At 37.1% G+C, this 17,192-nt stretch overlaps 3 protein-coding genes across 8 annotated transcripts; 1 reads left to right on the top strand and 2 right to left on the bottom strand.

The window, feature by feature from the left end:
• The first annotated feature begins 131 nt into the window (after window positions 1-131).
• LOC143260036 (uncharacterized) lies at window positions 132-14,253 on the top strand. The gene is made up of 5 exons (XM_076524594.1): window positions 132-345; window positions 12,927-13,053; window positions 13,581-13,824; window positions 13,906-13,983; window positions 14,076-14,253. The coding sequence occupies exons 3-5, from the start codon at window positions 13,585-13,587 to the stop codon at window positions 14,229-14,231; spliced, it is 474 nt and encodes a 157-aa protein (XP_076380709.1). The 5' UTR covers window positions 132-345; window positions 12,927-13,053; window positions 13,581-13,584; the 3' UTR covers window positions 14,232-14,253.
• Window positions 2,235-6,547, bottom strand: LOC117227909 (coiled-coil and C2 domain-containing protein 2A). Of its 2 annotated transcripts, XM_033483452.2 has the most exons (4): window positions 6,413-6,547; window positions 4,488-6,341; window positions 4,245-4,399; window positions 2,235-4,159 (listed from the first exon to the last, which is right to left on the bottom strand). In XM_033483452.2, the coding sequence occupies exons 2-4, from the start codon at window positions 6,127-6,129 to the stop codon at window positions 3,623-3,625; spliced, it is 2,334 nt and encodes a 777-aa protein (XP_033339343.2). In that variant the 5' UTR covers window positions 6,130-6,341; window positions 6,413-6,547; the 3' UTR covers window positions 2,235-3,622. The 2 variants fall into 2 exon arrangements, with proteins under 2 accessions (XP_033339343.2, XP_076380708.1); XM_076524593.1 differs by lacking the exon at window positions 6,413-6,547 and having other exon boundaries at window positions 4,488-6,412.
• On the bottom strand, window positions 7,697-12,777 carry LOC143260037 (uncharacterized). Of its 5 annotated transcripts, none has more exons than XM_076524599.1 (6): window positions 12,241-12,777; window positions 8,755-9,387; window positions 8,457-8,678; window positions 8,273-8,377; window positions 8,116-8,193; window positions 7,697-8,013 (listed from the first exon to the last, which is right to left on the bottom strand). In XM_076524599.1, the coding sequence occupies exons 2-3, from the start codon at window positions 9,144-9,146 to the stop codon at window positions 8,621-8,623; spliced, it is 450 nt and encodes a 149-aa protein (XP_076380714.1). In that variant the 5' UTR covers window positions 9,147-9,387; window positions 12,241-12,777; the 3' UTR covers window positions 7,697-8,013; window positions 8,116-8,193; window positions 8,273-8,377; window positions 8,457-8,620. The 5 variants fall into 5 exon arrangements, with proteins under 5 accessions (XP_076380714.1, XP_076380715.1, XP_076380711.1 ...); XM_076524600.1 differs by having other exon boundaries at window positions 8,457-8,592; window positions 12,241-12,746; XM_076524596.1 differs by having other exon boundaries at window positions 8,453-9,387; window positions 12,241-12,757.
• Window positions 14,254-17,192: the final 2,939 nt, after the last annotated feature.

The following is a 17,192-nucleotide window of genomic DNA, read 5'->3' as shown; positions in this document are numbered from 1 at the left end:
TTGCCATCTCGGTCAACGAGTAGAATTTATTGCTTTACGTTATAGATTCACGGGACACAAAAAGCGAAACTCCGCGTTGTTCGATAACCGGTTTCCGGTGCGCATGCGTCAACAATGAATACAGATCCAAAATAATTTATTCGAATGCACGTGCGTTACATACATACGTACACGTGCGCGCGTGCGTACGCAGGATCGAAACTTACCAGTTTAGCTGGAACCATTTAAACCGAACGGTTTTCTAACGTTTCGAATTTCTGAAATGAAGTGTCCGTTCAGTCTCCTTTTCCAGAATGCCAGTCTAAAGAATCGAGAAATCTACTTGAAGAAGTTGTAACATTGTTCGTAAGTAGATCTAAGTCTTAGACCTTAAGATCTCGGGGGCAAAGGTATCGAAGGTTCTGGCAGGACTTTCGATTCTGGTATTCCGTGGCTTCGCTAATACGTTTTCTTGCGTGACTTCCGGCTTCGCAGCACCGAAACGTTTGAATCGGAAGTTCAGTTATTGACGTTGTCACGTTACGACCACTGCAACAAAATTGAATCGAAAACAAAAGTCGCGTTAATCCCATTGGCGTTCGAGAGGTTAACAAACACTCGGTTGAAATTACGATTAAGAGGAACGCATGTAGGGGAACGTGTTAAAATCATCGAAACGGAGGTCTAATTGCTACTTCATTTATTCCTCCCATAACGTCGCGTAATTAGACACAGCGAGACGCTCGGAAACAGTGACAATTTATTTTATATTATTTTCGCACCTATTGGCCGCCGTTTTGCTGTCGTTTCGGATTGTGTCGCGAGGGGAAGCGGTGGCCAGAGACGCGACGCTACGGAGGAAATACTGTATCGAAAGAACGCGACGCTTTCGCGCGTAGCGATTTCAATGGACAGCCAAGGTAGAATGACTTCCGAAACACCCTGTATAGAAGTTATAGTCGTCAATAGGAGTTACGTGATCGCCCGTTCGATCGAATACGATAATGTCGCGTAAGTGTAAGCTTAAATGTAAGCGATCTTTTTCGTGGCCGACGGTGAGGATCTGTCTTGTAAAAAGATTGTGGCAACGGATCGTCGAGTCAAAGGCAATTACAGTGAAGTTCTGCAGGGTGTCCAATACTACAAACAAACTGTTTTCACAAATTCAGAGAACTTCGTAAGAGCCTTCTTCTCCGAGGAAATTTAGGTCTGTTTATCGTTTATATTAAGAGGGATGCGATGTTATTCAATTCTTTTTCTATTTATTTATTTATTTAGTCGTCTCTTCGGCGCACGTGAAAGCAAATAAGAAACGAAAACAAGGCGATCGGACGTTACCGTGTTCAGTTTTTCTTTATCTATACTATCTCTCGCGGTAATCTGGTGTATGCTGGGAACTAAAAGCTGTCGTTGAAATCTCCGGGGTTCAAAGTTATAGTGTAATTCGTGGTTTAATGAGAATTCAAATATATCGAGGACAATGGAAACTAAATAATACCGTGGTGTGGTGTGAACGTATAGTAGAAGTAGAATTAGCGAGCAATAGGCAGACGAATTAATAAGTTGTTCGATGAGACGTTTATGACTCGTGTTTCTCGTGAAAACATTCACGCGGCCCTCATGTTTACTGGACACCCTGCATGTAGTCGCACATTGGTCGTCTAGGTAGAATATCGTATCGTTACGTAGAGATATGGTTGTTCACGAAATACGTGGAAGTTTTCCAAAAGAAAATTATGTATTTTCGAGCAACATTATCAGTTTTCTGCAAAACCGTCGATTTTATGCATATTTAACCAATTCTGTGGAAAATGATCAATTTTTTGCAGAACTACCAAACCTTTTTGCAAATGATCAATATCGTGCAAAATTATTCATATTGTGCGATATTTTAATCCACGCAAAAATTCATTGCTTCGATCTTTCATAAATAATATCTTTCGCTCTTCCTCGTTTTATATACCATTTTGTGGAATTCTCCAATAAATACACTGCCCCGAAATTTTCGGAAAAGATCGAACGTCATTAGGACAATATTCCTGTGATCAACTGTACTTCGCGATCGATCGTTTTAAAAGAAAGAAGAATCTCGGATTCTGATACGTCAAAAACCATAGATTATGGTGTACACGTTTTGTGAACGAAAAACAATTTGCATTTTGCAGATACATGCCTAACATTGTATTTATAAGGGAGGATTATTTAATAAATATTATTTACTAGGCATTTGTAGAAAATAAAAGCAAGATTCGCTGTTAGTTTACCACGAAAATTTGTTTATTTATATTATACGCGACTGTTTTATATATTCCGGAGAATGTTTCGTTTGTATTGTATAGATTACACGAACGTTTACACGAAGAAACATTTTTCGACGATTTTATACACATACACGTACACGCACACACACAATAAATACACATTGTGAATGAATGGAACATTTGCGCGTATTTGTTTAAATTGTAACAATTTCTGAGAACGCAGAGACTAAGAATAACGCACAAACAGAAACGATACAATTGTCAATTTTTAGAAGAATGCAAAAATTTTTACATCCGGTTTCGAGCCGATACACAGCAATTGTAAAAACTACGTTAAGTGGAATTTGTATAGAGAATACTTACTGATTTTGATGCTTCTATTATTTTACTGTGTTAAAAGATTATTTTTCTTTCCCGTTTGAATCATTGCGCGGCATGTAAAAAATATTACAATTGTTATGACAAACAGCGCATTGCTACGCAATGCAGTGTGCGTAACGAAATGTACAACAATATGTTCACCACCACAGTTTTTGTTCATCAAATCCTTCCAATCACTCGATGTATCTATTATAACATAATTATGCGTATACCGAAATCGGACTAAAAATTTTTACAATGTATAGACATGTCTTCTCTACAATTTTTATGAAAAATAGAACTGTGTAATAATTAGTAGACTGTGGATCGTTATGCAGACTCCAATTTTGATAGTTTCATATCCTATAAATATCAGAGTTGAAGAAAAATTTCTTTCACCTTGTTGCAACAATAAAATAAAAATTCCGTTGGTTTCTGTAATATTCACGATTTCCCATAGTTTCACAAATTCTTGGACGTTATAAATGCATAATGATCTAGGTCCAGCAATTCGAGTACTTCAGAGAAATGAGGCATGAATTTTTCACTAAACGAATATTGAATTTATACACTAAGCTTTTCTACAATTTCATGGTACAATAACACCACAAATTTTTGATTCCGTATACAAATAACATAATACATTATTCGATATTAAGAGAACCAGACTCTTGTATAACACCTTAGTCTCCTTGACTAGATTTGTTACCGAGACTTTGTACTTTTTTATTGAGAACGTTACCATTCAATGTCAATGGAATATTACTGATGAAAAATCGTAGGACTCTAATATATAGTTTCCAAAGTGTTTTCCACACGATATCTTTTTATATGCGAGATTTTAACGAGGGCGTGTATTATATTTAGTGATTTGTATCAGATGCAGTACTTTTCGCAAAAATTCTTTGTGATAAACACTAGTTATTTATACTCCTTTGTATGCATTGTAACGTTCATTTTAATGGAGTATACAAATATCTAATAAACGAATACACTGACATATACTAGTGTATCAAGTAAAATCAATCCCGGCTTCTCAGAACTATCAGAGCTAGCCACATCGAACAAATTTTGCCAACATAAGGCTCTATGTGGCACACCAAAGCAAACTCAATTGGTCCAGAAATGTTATGAATCTTGGTTGCATTCAATTGTTCGGCTAATTCACTTTTGCTGGTATCACGTCTGTTGAGCACAAAACCATGAATGTGATAAGCTCTGTGCAGTTGTTTTAAATCCCTCTTGTCCAACTGCGGTTCTGAGGAAGGCTTTATTTTAGAAATAAAATTCCTCAGAACAGTCATTGCATGTCGATTAAATATTGTCGTTAGTCCAATTATACTGCGCCATTCGGACAATTGATCTTTTAAATGCTGTTCTATCTCTGCAGCATTTTTCTTAAATTGTTTCATTTCCTCCTCTGTGATACTTAACTCAAGTACTTGTACTGTATGGTCGGTCTTCATTGACAGTATTTCAATTGGTCGCCAATCTTTGCTTGATTTCACATCATACCTGATGTTGTGGGGTAGTACCGACTTTTGTAAATTTTCCCATATCTGTGGAGTTGGATTTCATGTTATTTTTAAGAAGAAAAAAATGCATGCTGTATTAAATAAAACTGTAGTGGACTATTATACTAACACCACAGTGATTTATCAAACGAGACACTTTCATCAAGGGGCAATGACTGTCGTCCATTTTATGGTAATTTCCCGTTTCTGGGTCCCATAAAGTGTAGATTCCATTCTCACTGACACATAAAACGAATGCTGTCCATTTGCTTATTTGCGATGAACCTATAGAAGAAAAATAAACAGTTAGGCTTCTTGTGGTCACTATTATCTAGCAATTTCCATAGTACATAGTAACACATAGTACACACACCTAGCAAAACGTATGTCTGCAAACCTAATCCTTGCAACAATGTACCCAGCAAAGCTGCTCTTCCATAGTGATCCACTTTCTTTATATTCAATGCTTGACGTGGAGTTACTGGTCCATAATGTATTGGCAATGATGGCAAAAGCATCACCAATCTTGCAACATCTTTTGCATTTTCAAAATCATTGATTTTATATGGTGTAACAAGACATCTTGGAATCCCTTTGAGTATCATCTGCATGGTAGTACTCTCAATGGACTTGCTACTTGGGTATTCCATTTTAATTAAGACATAAATACGAGTGTACGATTGGCCAGGACTGGCTTGCACATATCCAAACAATAACAATGGACTAAACAGAGGAGATAATGTGATCCATCGTTCTAATTCTTGATAATTTTTGTAATGCTCCAGAGGAATTCTGGATTCTCCAAGCCATTGCTGACCCCAGACAGGATGTTGATCATACAAGCGAAATTTTATACAGTCTTCATCATTCTGCTTTGGTAATTCGAAGTGCATTGTCTGTTGCCAGAGAGGAGCAGGTCCCTCTGCTATCACCGTAGTCTGCACAGTATTGCCCCATTCGACTTCCACAAATGGTTGAACAAGTGCAGACTCCTCTCTAATTGGTACTTCTATTCCACGTAAGACATTAACAGTTAAAATTGTTTTTCCCATTGCTTGATGTCTCCGGGTGCTTGATGATGGTTCCAGTGATCTCTTAATTTGAAATAGATCCATGATAGAAATATCGAATAAAGAAAATGCTGGTTGCTCCATTACAACTATATCTGGAGACTTTGCTTCATCTACTTTAACTTTTGTAGACACAGCAGCTTCTCCATTGACTTCAAAAGTCAATGCTGGATACTCCAATAAAAAATAGTTGACCTGCTTTTTACAAATAGGTTTAGATGGTCTTAATAAAGACAGGCTATTCTGTGGATCATTTGGATCATTACTCAATTTGTATAAGTATGTTGTGTGTGACTTCTGATCTTTTGCACCATAACTACTTAGCGTAATTGTACAAGTAACTGTTCCACCATGTACTCTGCCAAAGTTATCGCCAATCGCAAAATCTATTTCAACTTTATTGTTTTCAACGTTTCGTTTGGGCAATGGTAATGGTAACGTACTGGATCGTCCACCTTTGGCATGCACTTGTATAGAAAAATTATGGCATTCTGAGTTTTTAATCAATATTTTATGCAATTTTCTGTTGAACGGCTTATTAGCTTTGCAGATAGTTTTGTTCTTGAATAACAAATGGACGGATGTAAGATCTATTGTGTCCGATTGATCTCTTAAGGTATTGATAGTGACTTCACGGATTACAATTTCTACCAGCTTCCCAGAGAACTGTTTGTTGGTATTGTATTCTAAAACTCGAATACGATCAAGTTCTAGGTCCATATCACTGTAAATAAAAGGACTATCAAGAATATATAAACCATCCTCTGCTAACATAAACTCTTTATTCAATTTTCTAGGATCTTCTTTTGTAGTTTTAACAAGTACATTGGTCTCTTCTAACTTGTTTAGGGTAGGATACACACAGTGGAGTTCAAAATTTTGTCCTGCCTTGCTTTCTGCATGTTGTGTGTATCCTTTGATAAAATCAATATCTTGACTGGTCATATTAATCTAATAATATATATATTCAGCTATTTGACACGAGAAACAAACACTGAGTGGAAAATACTGTTTATCATTCTCTTCATTAAAATACACTTAATGTTTACATTCTCAGTTGCTTAGCAAAATTTCGCAGCATCATAAAGTAGAAGAAAATCTCGAGAATTGGGATGAAATGGTTTCTTCATAATTTTCTATTTGTAAAATGGTAGTTACTGTAAAAATAATGTTTAATTATTAAAAAATTTTTAGTATATTCTTTTTAAATTGGAGTAACGGAAGATACCTTTGGCACCATCTTTGGTTACAATACCAAGTCACAAGTGGCTACATATTTCACAGACGAACTCGTCTGTAGTTATTTTAATGGACTAGATTCCCTAGCGAGGAGATAAAGGTAAAGGACAGAGTTACCGACAAAATGTGACGAAATATGGGTTTACGGGGTGACACTTAAGGGGGCGCGCACCGAGGCCGTAACGGATCGTGGCGCTGCAGTTGTGCGAACGGACATTAGACAAACCAAATTAGAAATATTTTCGACCGGCAGGTGGCACACGCATATGTTTCTGTGATCACGGGTATCTGTAAAAATGTAACGGAAGAGAGAAAGCAAGCTAAAAGAGAAGGATAGCGACTAAACATGGTTGCCACATTTCATTCCTCGCCGCAATGTTGCCATGTCGTCAAAACCGTTTCACAAACTGAGTTTCATGAAACTGATTCCTGCTTCATGAGCCCGTTCTGCCGCGCGCTAGGTTACTAGACCAGGGGAAGGTGGCGTGCGGGGCAGTCGTGAGCGGCGCGGCAGTTGCAGCAAGAACGCTCGTCGAATACTGTAAATATCTGAACAATAATAAAGAAATGGACATTTCTACAACCGAAGCCCCCCAGCTTAGACTTTTCTGAATCGAAATATCCAACTCCCGAACTGCTCACTCGAATATTGACACGTCCATCTTACTTGATACGAACAGTTGTCACGAAGATATTCTGCCGCGCGCTAGGTTACTAGACCAGGGGAAGGTGGCGTGCGGAAGTAAAATAAATAACAGGAATGATAAAAATGATTTTTTATTTATTCAGTACCATTTAAAATTAACCCCAGAAACGTATTAACACGGGCGTGCAAAACCGGCCAAAATGTGCAGACCCGTATATATACGGTCGGCGTCGCAACTTATGTCGCTAAAATGTTCAGATTCGAATATATCCGGGCATTAAAAATAACTTAATAAAAACCAAGGAAAACATTCAATTTATTGATATTCATCGTGTAATTCTGTATTGTAAGCTGTAAAGTTTGTTTATTTGGGATTATAAAATATGGCCTTTTAGGGTGACACTTATAAGCATCTCTGACCTGGTAATTGTTTCTATCTATCTATATCCATTATTGCGTATCTAATTAGCGTTGGCACTTTTGTGAGTTTTGTTATGACTAATTTATTTATTACTCTCCACTTATCTCCGATCTCTTTCTATTTTTTGCTTATTCAGGAATAAAATATGCACTTTTAGGATGGCACTTATGAACATTTAGTGTATTATTCGTGAGCAAGTCGTGAAGTAAAGTAGACGTTATCAAAGTGAATTTATTCAAAGACAATTGTTTTTTATTTTTTACAAATATTATTAGTGTCAACATATAAAAACGTTTTGTTTTATGTTATACGTAAAATAGATAACAGGATTGATAAAAATGATGTTTTATTTATTCAGTACCATTTAAAATTAATAAAAGTTAACAATATATTTGTTTCCTCTCCCTCTCCCTCCTCTTCCTCCTCTGCCTCCTCTTCCTCCTCTCCCTCCTCTTCCTTTTCTTTTTTCCCCCCTCTTCTGGGGGCCATACATGGTTTTTTTCAGGAGCTTCTTCAGCTCTCTCTGAAACGTATAAGTATATATTATTATTATTATTTGTTATTATACATATTACTATATTATATTATATTATATTATATATAAAAGTATTTTTCATTTACTTACATTCGCCGCTACAAGGTTTGCCAGGTTTGGCCTGGCCACCCCTCTGGCCAGTTGGCCCAGAATATTTCGCCATTGGGACTGTAACATAACAGCAGAATTAGAAGTATATATATTATGAATAAGCATTTCATCGTACATATATATTGCATATACCTACAGTTTTCCCGGCGTTGAATGCCAGAGCGACTTCTCTCCCTCCGGTCAAATGGAAGGTGGTTTCCGCCAACCGAGCCAATTTAGCCAGAACTGTCTTCATACTTGCCTGTAACATAGACGTGGAATTAGAAGTACATACATTATGAATAAGCATTTCATCGTACATATATATTGCATATACCTACAGTTTTCCCGGCGTTGAATGCCAGAGCGATTTCTTTCCTTCTGGCCAGAACATTGTCGGTCGTTCCCTCAACCGCATTGGCGCTGTCAATGGTAGCATCGCAAGCACACCTCACTGCCGATCCGCGTGAACATCATCTGCAACATGCAAGGAAAAATTCGCACACTAAGTGTGCAACCCGACATTGCGTGGGTACGCTCGAGCGAATCTAATGACTCGCGAGCTAAGATCTTTTTTAAATTTCCTTCGCTGAAATGTGGTATCCCGCTATTGCACCAATACCGGACAAGGAGTCATACCTTCCAGTATGGTACGATCTCTTCATCCAGCTGCCGTCAGCCACGATGGGGATGAAAGGGATACCGGAAACTGAAACGTCGCCTCTTCGGACGGCTAATTGTTTCTCCTCTTCTGCCGCTGCTAGCATTTCTGCTTCAGCAAGACTTAACAAATCTTCAACAATGTCGTCATGACGTCTTCGATATTCCATCCTTGATATGTATGGAATGTTCATTGTTGCAAACATTTCTTCCATCTTTGCGTAACCACCTCCAGAAGTGATTGTAGCGAGGGTCGTAGTATAATTCAAGTCCATTGTTTTGTTGTCTGCCGTTTGACTGTGCACTTCCGCTTCATATTGGCACATCTTGCACTTCAGAGTTATCGTTGCTAACAATCCCGAGCGCTTCATCCCGATCACTTGCAAATGTTACGTGGTGCATTCGAACGTTGCCGAGTGGTACCCTATCAGTAGTACCTGCTCTACCACGAACCGGAAGTCCGTAATGGTTAATCCTTCCTCGATGATTGGCTGTGCACGTGATTGCTCTTGCGTTCCTGCCTCGATGATGAAATGGGGCATTTCTTGACTGACCTCCGCTGCTTCGATCTTCTCGGTGCGCATCTTCCTTGCCGCTGCAGCTTGTTGAGTTCTATAAATGCAAAATATACAAACAAAAATAAAGGTTTTTCAAATGAGTACTATACCGTTCGATCTAAATAGATTGATATTATTAATTAAATAATGTGAGCCAGTCACTGTGCCGTTGCAACCATTTCGAATCATAACCTGGAGTAAGCCGTTCAATCTTTCCATTTTAATTGAACACTTGCAAATGATAACGATGACAATACAAGTAGCAACGATTTGTTGCATAGCAATACGGCCCACCGGTCAACAAAAACCTAGCAGCGCAAAATTTCAACCCGGTTGCAAGCTGTGGTTATCTCTGACTATCACGAAGTAAAATAATATTAATGCGCCATTGGAGTTCAGTAATGATGTAGCACAAATCTAAGCTCAATCAAAATTTATTGTACGTATCTATTATTTAAAAAATATAATATTATATATTAGAGCTTAGACTTATATGTGGGATTAATTTATAATTGAGTTGAATATAATTTTTATTTTGATTTCGGATCGAGAGATATGAAATTATCTAATTGAATAATTGAATTTGATTTCTAATATACAGTTACGATTGTAATAATATAATTTATTTTACTTAGGTTTATTTGATTGAATTATATTGAACTGTTAATTATGAATTAATTTGCTTTGTTGGAGTGAGAATATATATATTATTTTAATTGCGGCCAAAAAATTGGCTGCAAAATATTTTTCATACATACCATTTATGAATTCATCTAAAAATTTAAATATTTTTCATACGAGTGAAAAGTAGAGATTAATTTTTAATATTACATGAAAGTTTGAATAAGAAATATAAATTAAATAATGGTAAATTCAGTGCGCCAGCACCAACGGTTGAACTGCTGTTGTTCGTTAATTTTAAGAACTTTTAGGGGCTGCAGTTATCTCGATGGTAACTTTTAATAATTATCTAAGTTGAATAAATTTATGTGAACCGTACAAATTGCCCGTCACTTTCATTATAAATGGAATAAGTCGTAACGTTGTAAAAGTATGGGACAATGTTTTCATTAAAATTTTAGTTTAACAATAAGTGTTTCATTTACATTGAAAGGATTCTGAATGAGGAAAATTATATTATTTGCACAAATTATAAATATTATTGATTTCTTAATTTAATACATTTGAAAAAGGGAATTACATGATTATAAGTTATAGTATTTATTTACGAATAAATTTAATGATTTTAAAATGTGTGTGCGTGTGTTGTAGAAGAAGAAAGTAATATTAGTATAAGTAAAAGTGATTTTTTCGTACTTTTTGTATCAGGGTTAATTAAAATAAAGTTAGTGTTTTTAATTATCTCGAAAGTAAAAGAATTAATTTAATATTTCTGTTATGTATCATAATAGTTATTAATAATGAATTGATGAGTTTATGTTGTTTATGTTGCATTGTTAGTTGTTACATTTTTTATTGGAATCTTTTTTTTTTCTTTTCTTTTTTACGGACATTATTATTTCATACTTTTAAATATATTTATTCATTTATCCTACATCAAATTGAATTGGTTAGTTTAGGGTATTCAATAATAATTGAAATAAATAATGGTTCATTGTCGTATAAAGTATTAAAGTCGTGTAAAGAATTAAGTTTAGATTTATGGTAATTGAAGATTTAAATTTTTACTAATATTAATCAATAAAATTAAATGATTTGTATTTCATAACAATTTTATTACTTTGTTGTAATATAATTTAACTTAACAGGATAAATTTATTTTAATACTAATTTAAAATTGGACTTTTAAAATTAGAATATTTAAATTTTCAGTAGTTTTAAGCAATAAAATTAAATATTTTGTATTATGATAATTAGACCGCATTTCCAATATTTTCACGTGGCCCGCGGGTGGTCTGGTCTGCCGATAGGACCCACGGTGGACAGTCGCATGAATTGGGGAAAACCGTAATTCGTTTTCTATGGCCATAAATCCGGTCGACGGGCTAACGATGCATACTGTCAATGTCGTGCTAAGAGAAAGAAACAGTTGTGCGTTTGTCGTAAATTATGTTGAGTGCGAGCGGCGATTGTGTCGCGCCTTCGACTGACGATATACACACGACCAGGCACTCGAGGCCCCAATAGTGTTTGGTTTCCTGGATCGCAGACAAAATATATATATATTGCCGGGTAAGTGGCCGAGGACTGTCGCGTGGTTTTCCACAGATCAGTTTGTTTTTCCTTTAGAGAATCGCGGGCCTCGGGGCAGACCAGATTACTGCAGCCCCTAAAAATTCAACGAATGCCCCGAGGCCCGCGAATATCTGCAGTGGGCCCTCACCGTGGGAGGGAATGAATTGTAGGACGCGGAAATTGTAACCTTCCCATCTGCGTGCCGTACGCGGCCGGGTCTCAAGGACCGCTCGTAAAAGCAACGAGTTCCAGATCCTCGGCCTTCTAATTTCTTTCTTTAGGGACACACGAAGGCAATCAGCTTTCTTTACGACAATAATCCTAAAATTTCCTTTCGACCCCATCTGTTCGTCAAACAATACGAACATCCGTCCATACAACCGGGAAAGCATTTGTACGTGACGAAAATCCCAAAAAAAGGAAGGGATATCTCGATGTCAGTGTTTTCGATGATACAGAAATTTACGTGAAATATAAATGACGTATAAATGACACTAATCAGCTACTTCGACCCGTTGATTTTGTTTTGCAACTCCATTCTAATGATTGAGTATGGACTACAGCATATGTCAATATCATAAAAATCCGAGCAATGGAAGTACAAAAGCGAAAAAGCGAAAAAATGTATTTCCAGCAGTAATGAGAACTTTTGCTCTTACCATATCGAAACATATTACCGAAATCATAGTAACGAAACAAAATGCTCACTTACCTCTCCTTCATAATTTTTCTTTTGCTGTATCTTGGTGTGGTCAAGGTCAGTTTTTTCGATGCACCCCCCTTCATACGTCTAAGCAATTGGGAAGAAACCACATCCTCCCAATTCATTGAATTCACAACCTTTGGCATCGTTTCGCTACACTTTTGAAATTGTTAAATTTATCTGTTTCTATTGTTTACAATGAAATGCAGTAGAATAATGCCGAATAGAGTAGAATATAAAAGTAGAATCAAAAAGAATAGAATTGAATAAAATAAAATTGAATGAAGTAGAATGAAATAGAATGAAATAGAAAAAATCTAAAACTATAAGAAATAATAATCGCGCGCTTTACACTCCTAGACCGTATCACTTGGAGAACAAATCACGACTGAACGCAACGTAAAAACGCAGATAACAGCTGAATGCGAGTCACGTTACGATACTACTAATACATGTAGCCTCATCGTCTACGAAAGTGTAAACAAATCATTTTCGAACTGCAAACAGCGGTAGCGGGAAATTCGAAATAGGGAAAGGAACCGTTGTGTGGGATCATGATTTGGACCAGGGTATGCTTGCGATGATACCATTGGACATTGCCATTGGCAGACAACCAATGATATTATTTGAACCATTGGCAGACAACCAATGACATTATTTGAACCATTGGCCTATCATGTAGTCCCATTTTGTAGATCCCCCCACCACAAACACGGCTCCGAGACCGACACTGGGCCTAACTTCGAGCTGCGAAGGGTCGCAGTTTCATTTAACGTTGAAGTCTTGAAGGAGTAGGACTAGGAAGTGACGAACACATTGCATGTAAGTACATACAATTTCTGTTACATAACCATGGTAACGAAGCCTCTCGCATTCGTAATTGTAGCGAAACAAATAAATCATTCCAAGAATGTAAAAAATCTTATATAATAAACAGATATATAAACTATGTATATATGGTATTATTTAAGAATACTAAATGCAAATTAGAAATGTGCGTATCCGCTTCCTGTTACTTGCCAAGCATGTTTTTGGACCGTTCGAAAATGTGCGGTCTTTGAGGGCGTGTCGAACGCGCAGAGCCCCATCCGCAATGTGTTAAAATCACTAGAACAAATTTCTACAAACGTTTACGCACATTTCTAACTTGCATTTAGTATTCTTAAATAATACCATATATACATAGTTTACATATCTGTTTATTATATAAGATTTTTTACATTCTTGGAATGATTCATTTGTTTCGCTACAATTACGAATGCGAGAGGCTTCGTTACCATGGTTGTGTAACAGAAATATTTGCGGCTGGTTGCTTGTTGCTGATTAAATAATATTATTTTTTTTTTTAGAACTATGGAAGTTACAAGTGAGATGGATAAAGTTACGGACACAGCAGCGGAGGAAACCTCCGCCACGGATAGAGCGACCGCGGCAGCGGAGACATCCTCCGCGCCGCCAACAGCCACCGCGGCAGCGGAGTCATCCTCCGCGCCGCCAACAGCCACCGCGGCAGCGGGGAATGCCGAGGAGTCGCCGGACTCTATTTTAGCGCGGCAGCGAGAAATCGCTGCCGCATACGAGTCCGGGAGGGCTGTAAGTATATGCAATATATGTGTACAAAACAGAATGTATATTTATAATATATATACTTCTAATTCTGCTGTTATGTTACAGTCCCAATGGCGAAATATTCTGGGCCAACTGGCCAGAGGGGTGGCCAGGCCAAACCTGGCAAACCTGGTGGTGGCAAATGTAAGTAAATGAAAAATACTTTTATATATAATATAATATAGTAATATGTATAATAACAAATAATAATAATAATATATACTTATATGTTGCAGAGAGAACTGAAGAAGCTGCTCAAAAAAAATATATATGGCCCCCAGAAGAGGGGAGAAAAAAGAAAAGGAAGTGGAGGAAGAGGAGGGAGAGGAGGAAGAGGAGGAAGAAGAGGACGAGGAGGGGGGAGTTCCAAGTATATTTTTAATTTTTATTAATAAAAGGATCGTTTTCACCATATCTGCTGTTTATTTTATTTACGAATTGCTCCATCGCCATCACTTTTTTCCTGATTTCCTATAACACTGTCCGACAAAATCAAACTTTTTTTCTGGGTTCCTATAGTCATTATGAAATTCTTGTAGAGCTTCACTCACTGAACAAGAATCCGAAAACCGAATTGTTCCATCACCCTCAGTTTTTTAAATAAATGAACTTTTGTAAAAACACAAAATTTTCGATACAAATGAGGTATTGCATGAAAAGTACACACGGTAGAAAGTTCTAATTGGTGTTAAAAAATAGAGGAGAGTTTCCCGAATATAGTGGCAGGCAATTTATTAATTGTTTTCGGTCCTAAATAGCAATAAATTAATGTCAAAGTTTAAAAAAGTGTCGCAGAGTGAGCAGTTTCTGCGCAATATTTTTGTATTTTTACGAAAAGCTTTTGTTCGGCACGAAAACTCTACCCAGGATCGGATTCTGTAGACATTTCTGAAGAAGAAACGGCCCGGTAAAAGTGTCGGAACGATATACATTTCGAGTAGATCGAGAAGATGTTCGACGGCAACATGTACACGACGTTTTGCCGCCATGTGCTTCGTTGCTCGCTTCTCTCTGCCCGACAGGGCCGAAGCTATGGGTAATCAACACCGATGGAGGGATCCAATGGGGCACCCACTTTTCGTAAACAATATTTGAATTCTTTTTAGTACTTCAAGGGAGAGGAGGGAGAGGAGGAAGAGGAGGCAGAGGAGGAAGAGGAGGGAGAGGGAGAGGAAACAAATATATTGTTAACTTTTATTAATTTTAAATGGTACTGAATAAATAAAACATCATTTTTATCAATCCTGTTATCTATTTTACGTATAACATAAAACAAAACGTTTTTATATGTTGACACTAATAATATTTGTAAAAAATAAAAAACAATTGTCTTTGAATAAATTCACTTTGATAACGTCTACTTTACTTCACGACTTGCTCACGAATAATACACTAAATGTTCATAAGTGCCATCCTAAAAGTGCATATTTTATTCCTGAATAAGCAAAAAATAGAAAGAGATCGGAGATAAGTGGAGAGTAATAAATAAATTAGTCATAACAAAACTCACAAAAGTGCCAACGCTAATTAGATACGCAATAATGGATATAGATAGATAGAAACAATTACCAGGTCAGAGATGCTTATAAGCGTCACCCTAAAAGGCCATATTTTATAATCCCAAATAAACCTAACTTTACAGCTTACAATACAGAATTACACGATGAATATCAATAAATTGAATGTTTTCCTTGGTTTTTATTAAGTTATTTTTAATGCCCGGATATATTCGAATCTGAACATTTTAGCGACATAAGTTGCGGCGCCGACCGTATATATACGGGTCTGCACATTTTGGCCGGTTTTGCACGCCCGTGTTAATACGTTTCTGGGGTTAATTTTAAATGGTACTGAATAAATAAAAAATCATTTTTATCATTCCTGTTATTTATTTTACTTCCGCACGCCACCTTCCCCTGGTCTAGTAACCTAGCGCGCGGCAGAATATCTTCGTGACAACTGTTCGTATCAAGTAAGATGGACGTGCCAATATTCGAGTGAGCAGTTCGTAAGTGGAAAATTTAGATTCCCAAAAGACTAAACTGGGGTGCTTCGGATGTAGAAATGTCCATTTCTTTATTATTGTTCAGATATTTACAGTATTCGACGAGCGTTCTTGCTGCAACTGCCGCGCCGCTCACGACTGCCCCGCACGCCACCTTCCCCTGGTCTAGTAACCTAGCGCGCGGCAGAACGGGCTCATGAAGCAGGAATCAGTTTCATGAAACTCAGTTTGTGAAACGGTTTTGACGACATGGCAACATTGCGGCGAGGAATGAAATGTGGCAACCATGTTTAGTCGTCTTTTGATTCAAAATATTTTGGATGAAAGTGTAAAACTATGTAATTTGTCGATCTGTATTATCGACTGTAAGTAACTATAGTTACCGGCAAGCTCGCTGTGGTGCATCTTTTGGTTGGAAGAGAACTGTGACGCTAGTAGTGAAGAATGTCGGAAGCTCGAGATGGTGTTTCCGATACACAATTCACAACAAAGTAACCGTGTGTCTTAATTAACTAAGTAATCTACTGAAAATACACTCCACTGCCTTTGTACATGCCTTATCTCGGGGTCTTCGGATGTGAATTTTCGATTCGAGCTCTATATCTCTCGATATTTATGAAAAACTGTTAGCGGCGGCCATCTTATGTCGTCTTGCTCGTGAATTGACACCACTCTGGCCGAATATTGCAAATATCTCCGCAATAACTGCAAAACGGATATTTCTACATCCGAAGCACCCCAGTTTAGTCTTTTGGGAATCTAAATTTTCCACTTACGAACTGCACATTTCGATATTAAAGCGTTAGATTTACTTGATATAACCTCTAAAACTAATATACGTATATGGCTTTTCTTCTATGTGTGGGTCGTCATAGTGTGCAGCAACCGGGCCTCTTTCCGATGTTTATTGGTATCATTCGAAAGAGGAAGGTTCAATGCAGTGCGCGAATATGCATCATCAATTTTCTTTAATAAACCTAACCTAATGGATTGTGGTTAGGATAGGTAATTTTTCCTATACATGCAAGTACTTCTCTAGTTTGGTCTCCGGACACATTGGAACGATTAGCAGTACAAGCAGTTGTGTAACTGTGTAGGTATTTAAATAATGATTCGAGTAATATATACTTTATCGTTATTCGTTATTCAATGATTTGAACAAAAATTACACGACCAGTATCGAATAAATAACAATTCTCATCAAACGATGAAAATTTGTTTCGGATCATATTTATTTGTAGCGTTGAATAAAATTTTCATCTTTTATATATACGAAGGCTTCACGCACGAATGAACATTTGAATTGAGATTCTTTTTCATTCCTAATAGAAAACGCCGGTGGCTCCAT

This window comes from Megalopta genalis, chromosome 9, assembly GCF_051020955.1.
Source record: "Megalopta genalis isolate 19385.01 chromosome 9, iyMegGena1_principal, whole genome shotgun sequence".
In the NCBI taxonomy this organism is placed as follows: Eukaryota; Metazoa; Arthropoda; class Insecta; order Hymenoptera; family Halictidae; genus Megalopta; species Megalopta genalis.
This window is presented reverse-complemented; position numbering and strand designations above follow the sequence as displayed.

Excerpts from the sequence above, each read along its gene's own strand:
- LOC143260037 (XM_076524596.1), bottom strand. The coding sequence starts at position 9,146 with ATGAAGCGCTCGGGATTGTTAGCAACGATAACTCTGAAGTGCAAGATG.
- LOC143260036 (XM_076524594.1), top strand. The coding sequence starts at position 13,585 with ATGGAAGTTACAAGTGAGATGGATAAAGTTACGGACACAGCAGCGGAG. Across the intron at positions 13,825-13,905 it reads CATACGAGTCCGGGAGGGCT|TCCCAATGGCGAAATATTCT; the intron begins GTAAGTATATGC and ends GTTATGTTACAG. Across the intron at positions 13,984-14,075 it reads CAAACCTGGTGGTGGCAAAT|AGAGAACTGAAGAAGCTGCT; the intron begins GTAAGTAAATGA and ends TATATGTTGCAG.
- LOC117227909 (XM_033483452.2), bottom strand. The coding sequence starts at position 6,129 with ATGACCAGTCAAGATATTGATTTTATCAAAGGATACACACAACATGCA. Across the intron at positions 4,400-4,487 it reads GCAGACATACGTTTTGCTAG|GTTCATCGCAAATAAGCAAA; the intron begins GTGTGTGTACTA and ends TTTCTTCTATAG. Across the intron at positions 4,160-4,244 it reads GTTTGATAAATCACTGTGGT|ATATGGGAAAATTTACAAAA; the intron begins GTTAGTATAATA and ends CCAACTCCACAG.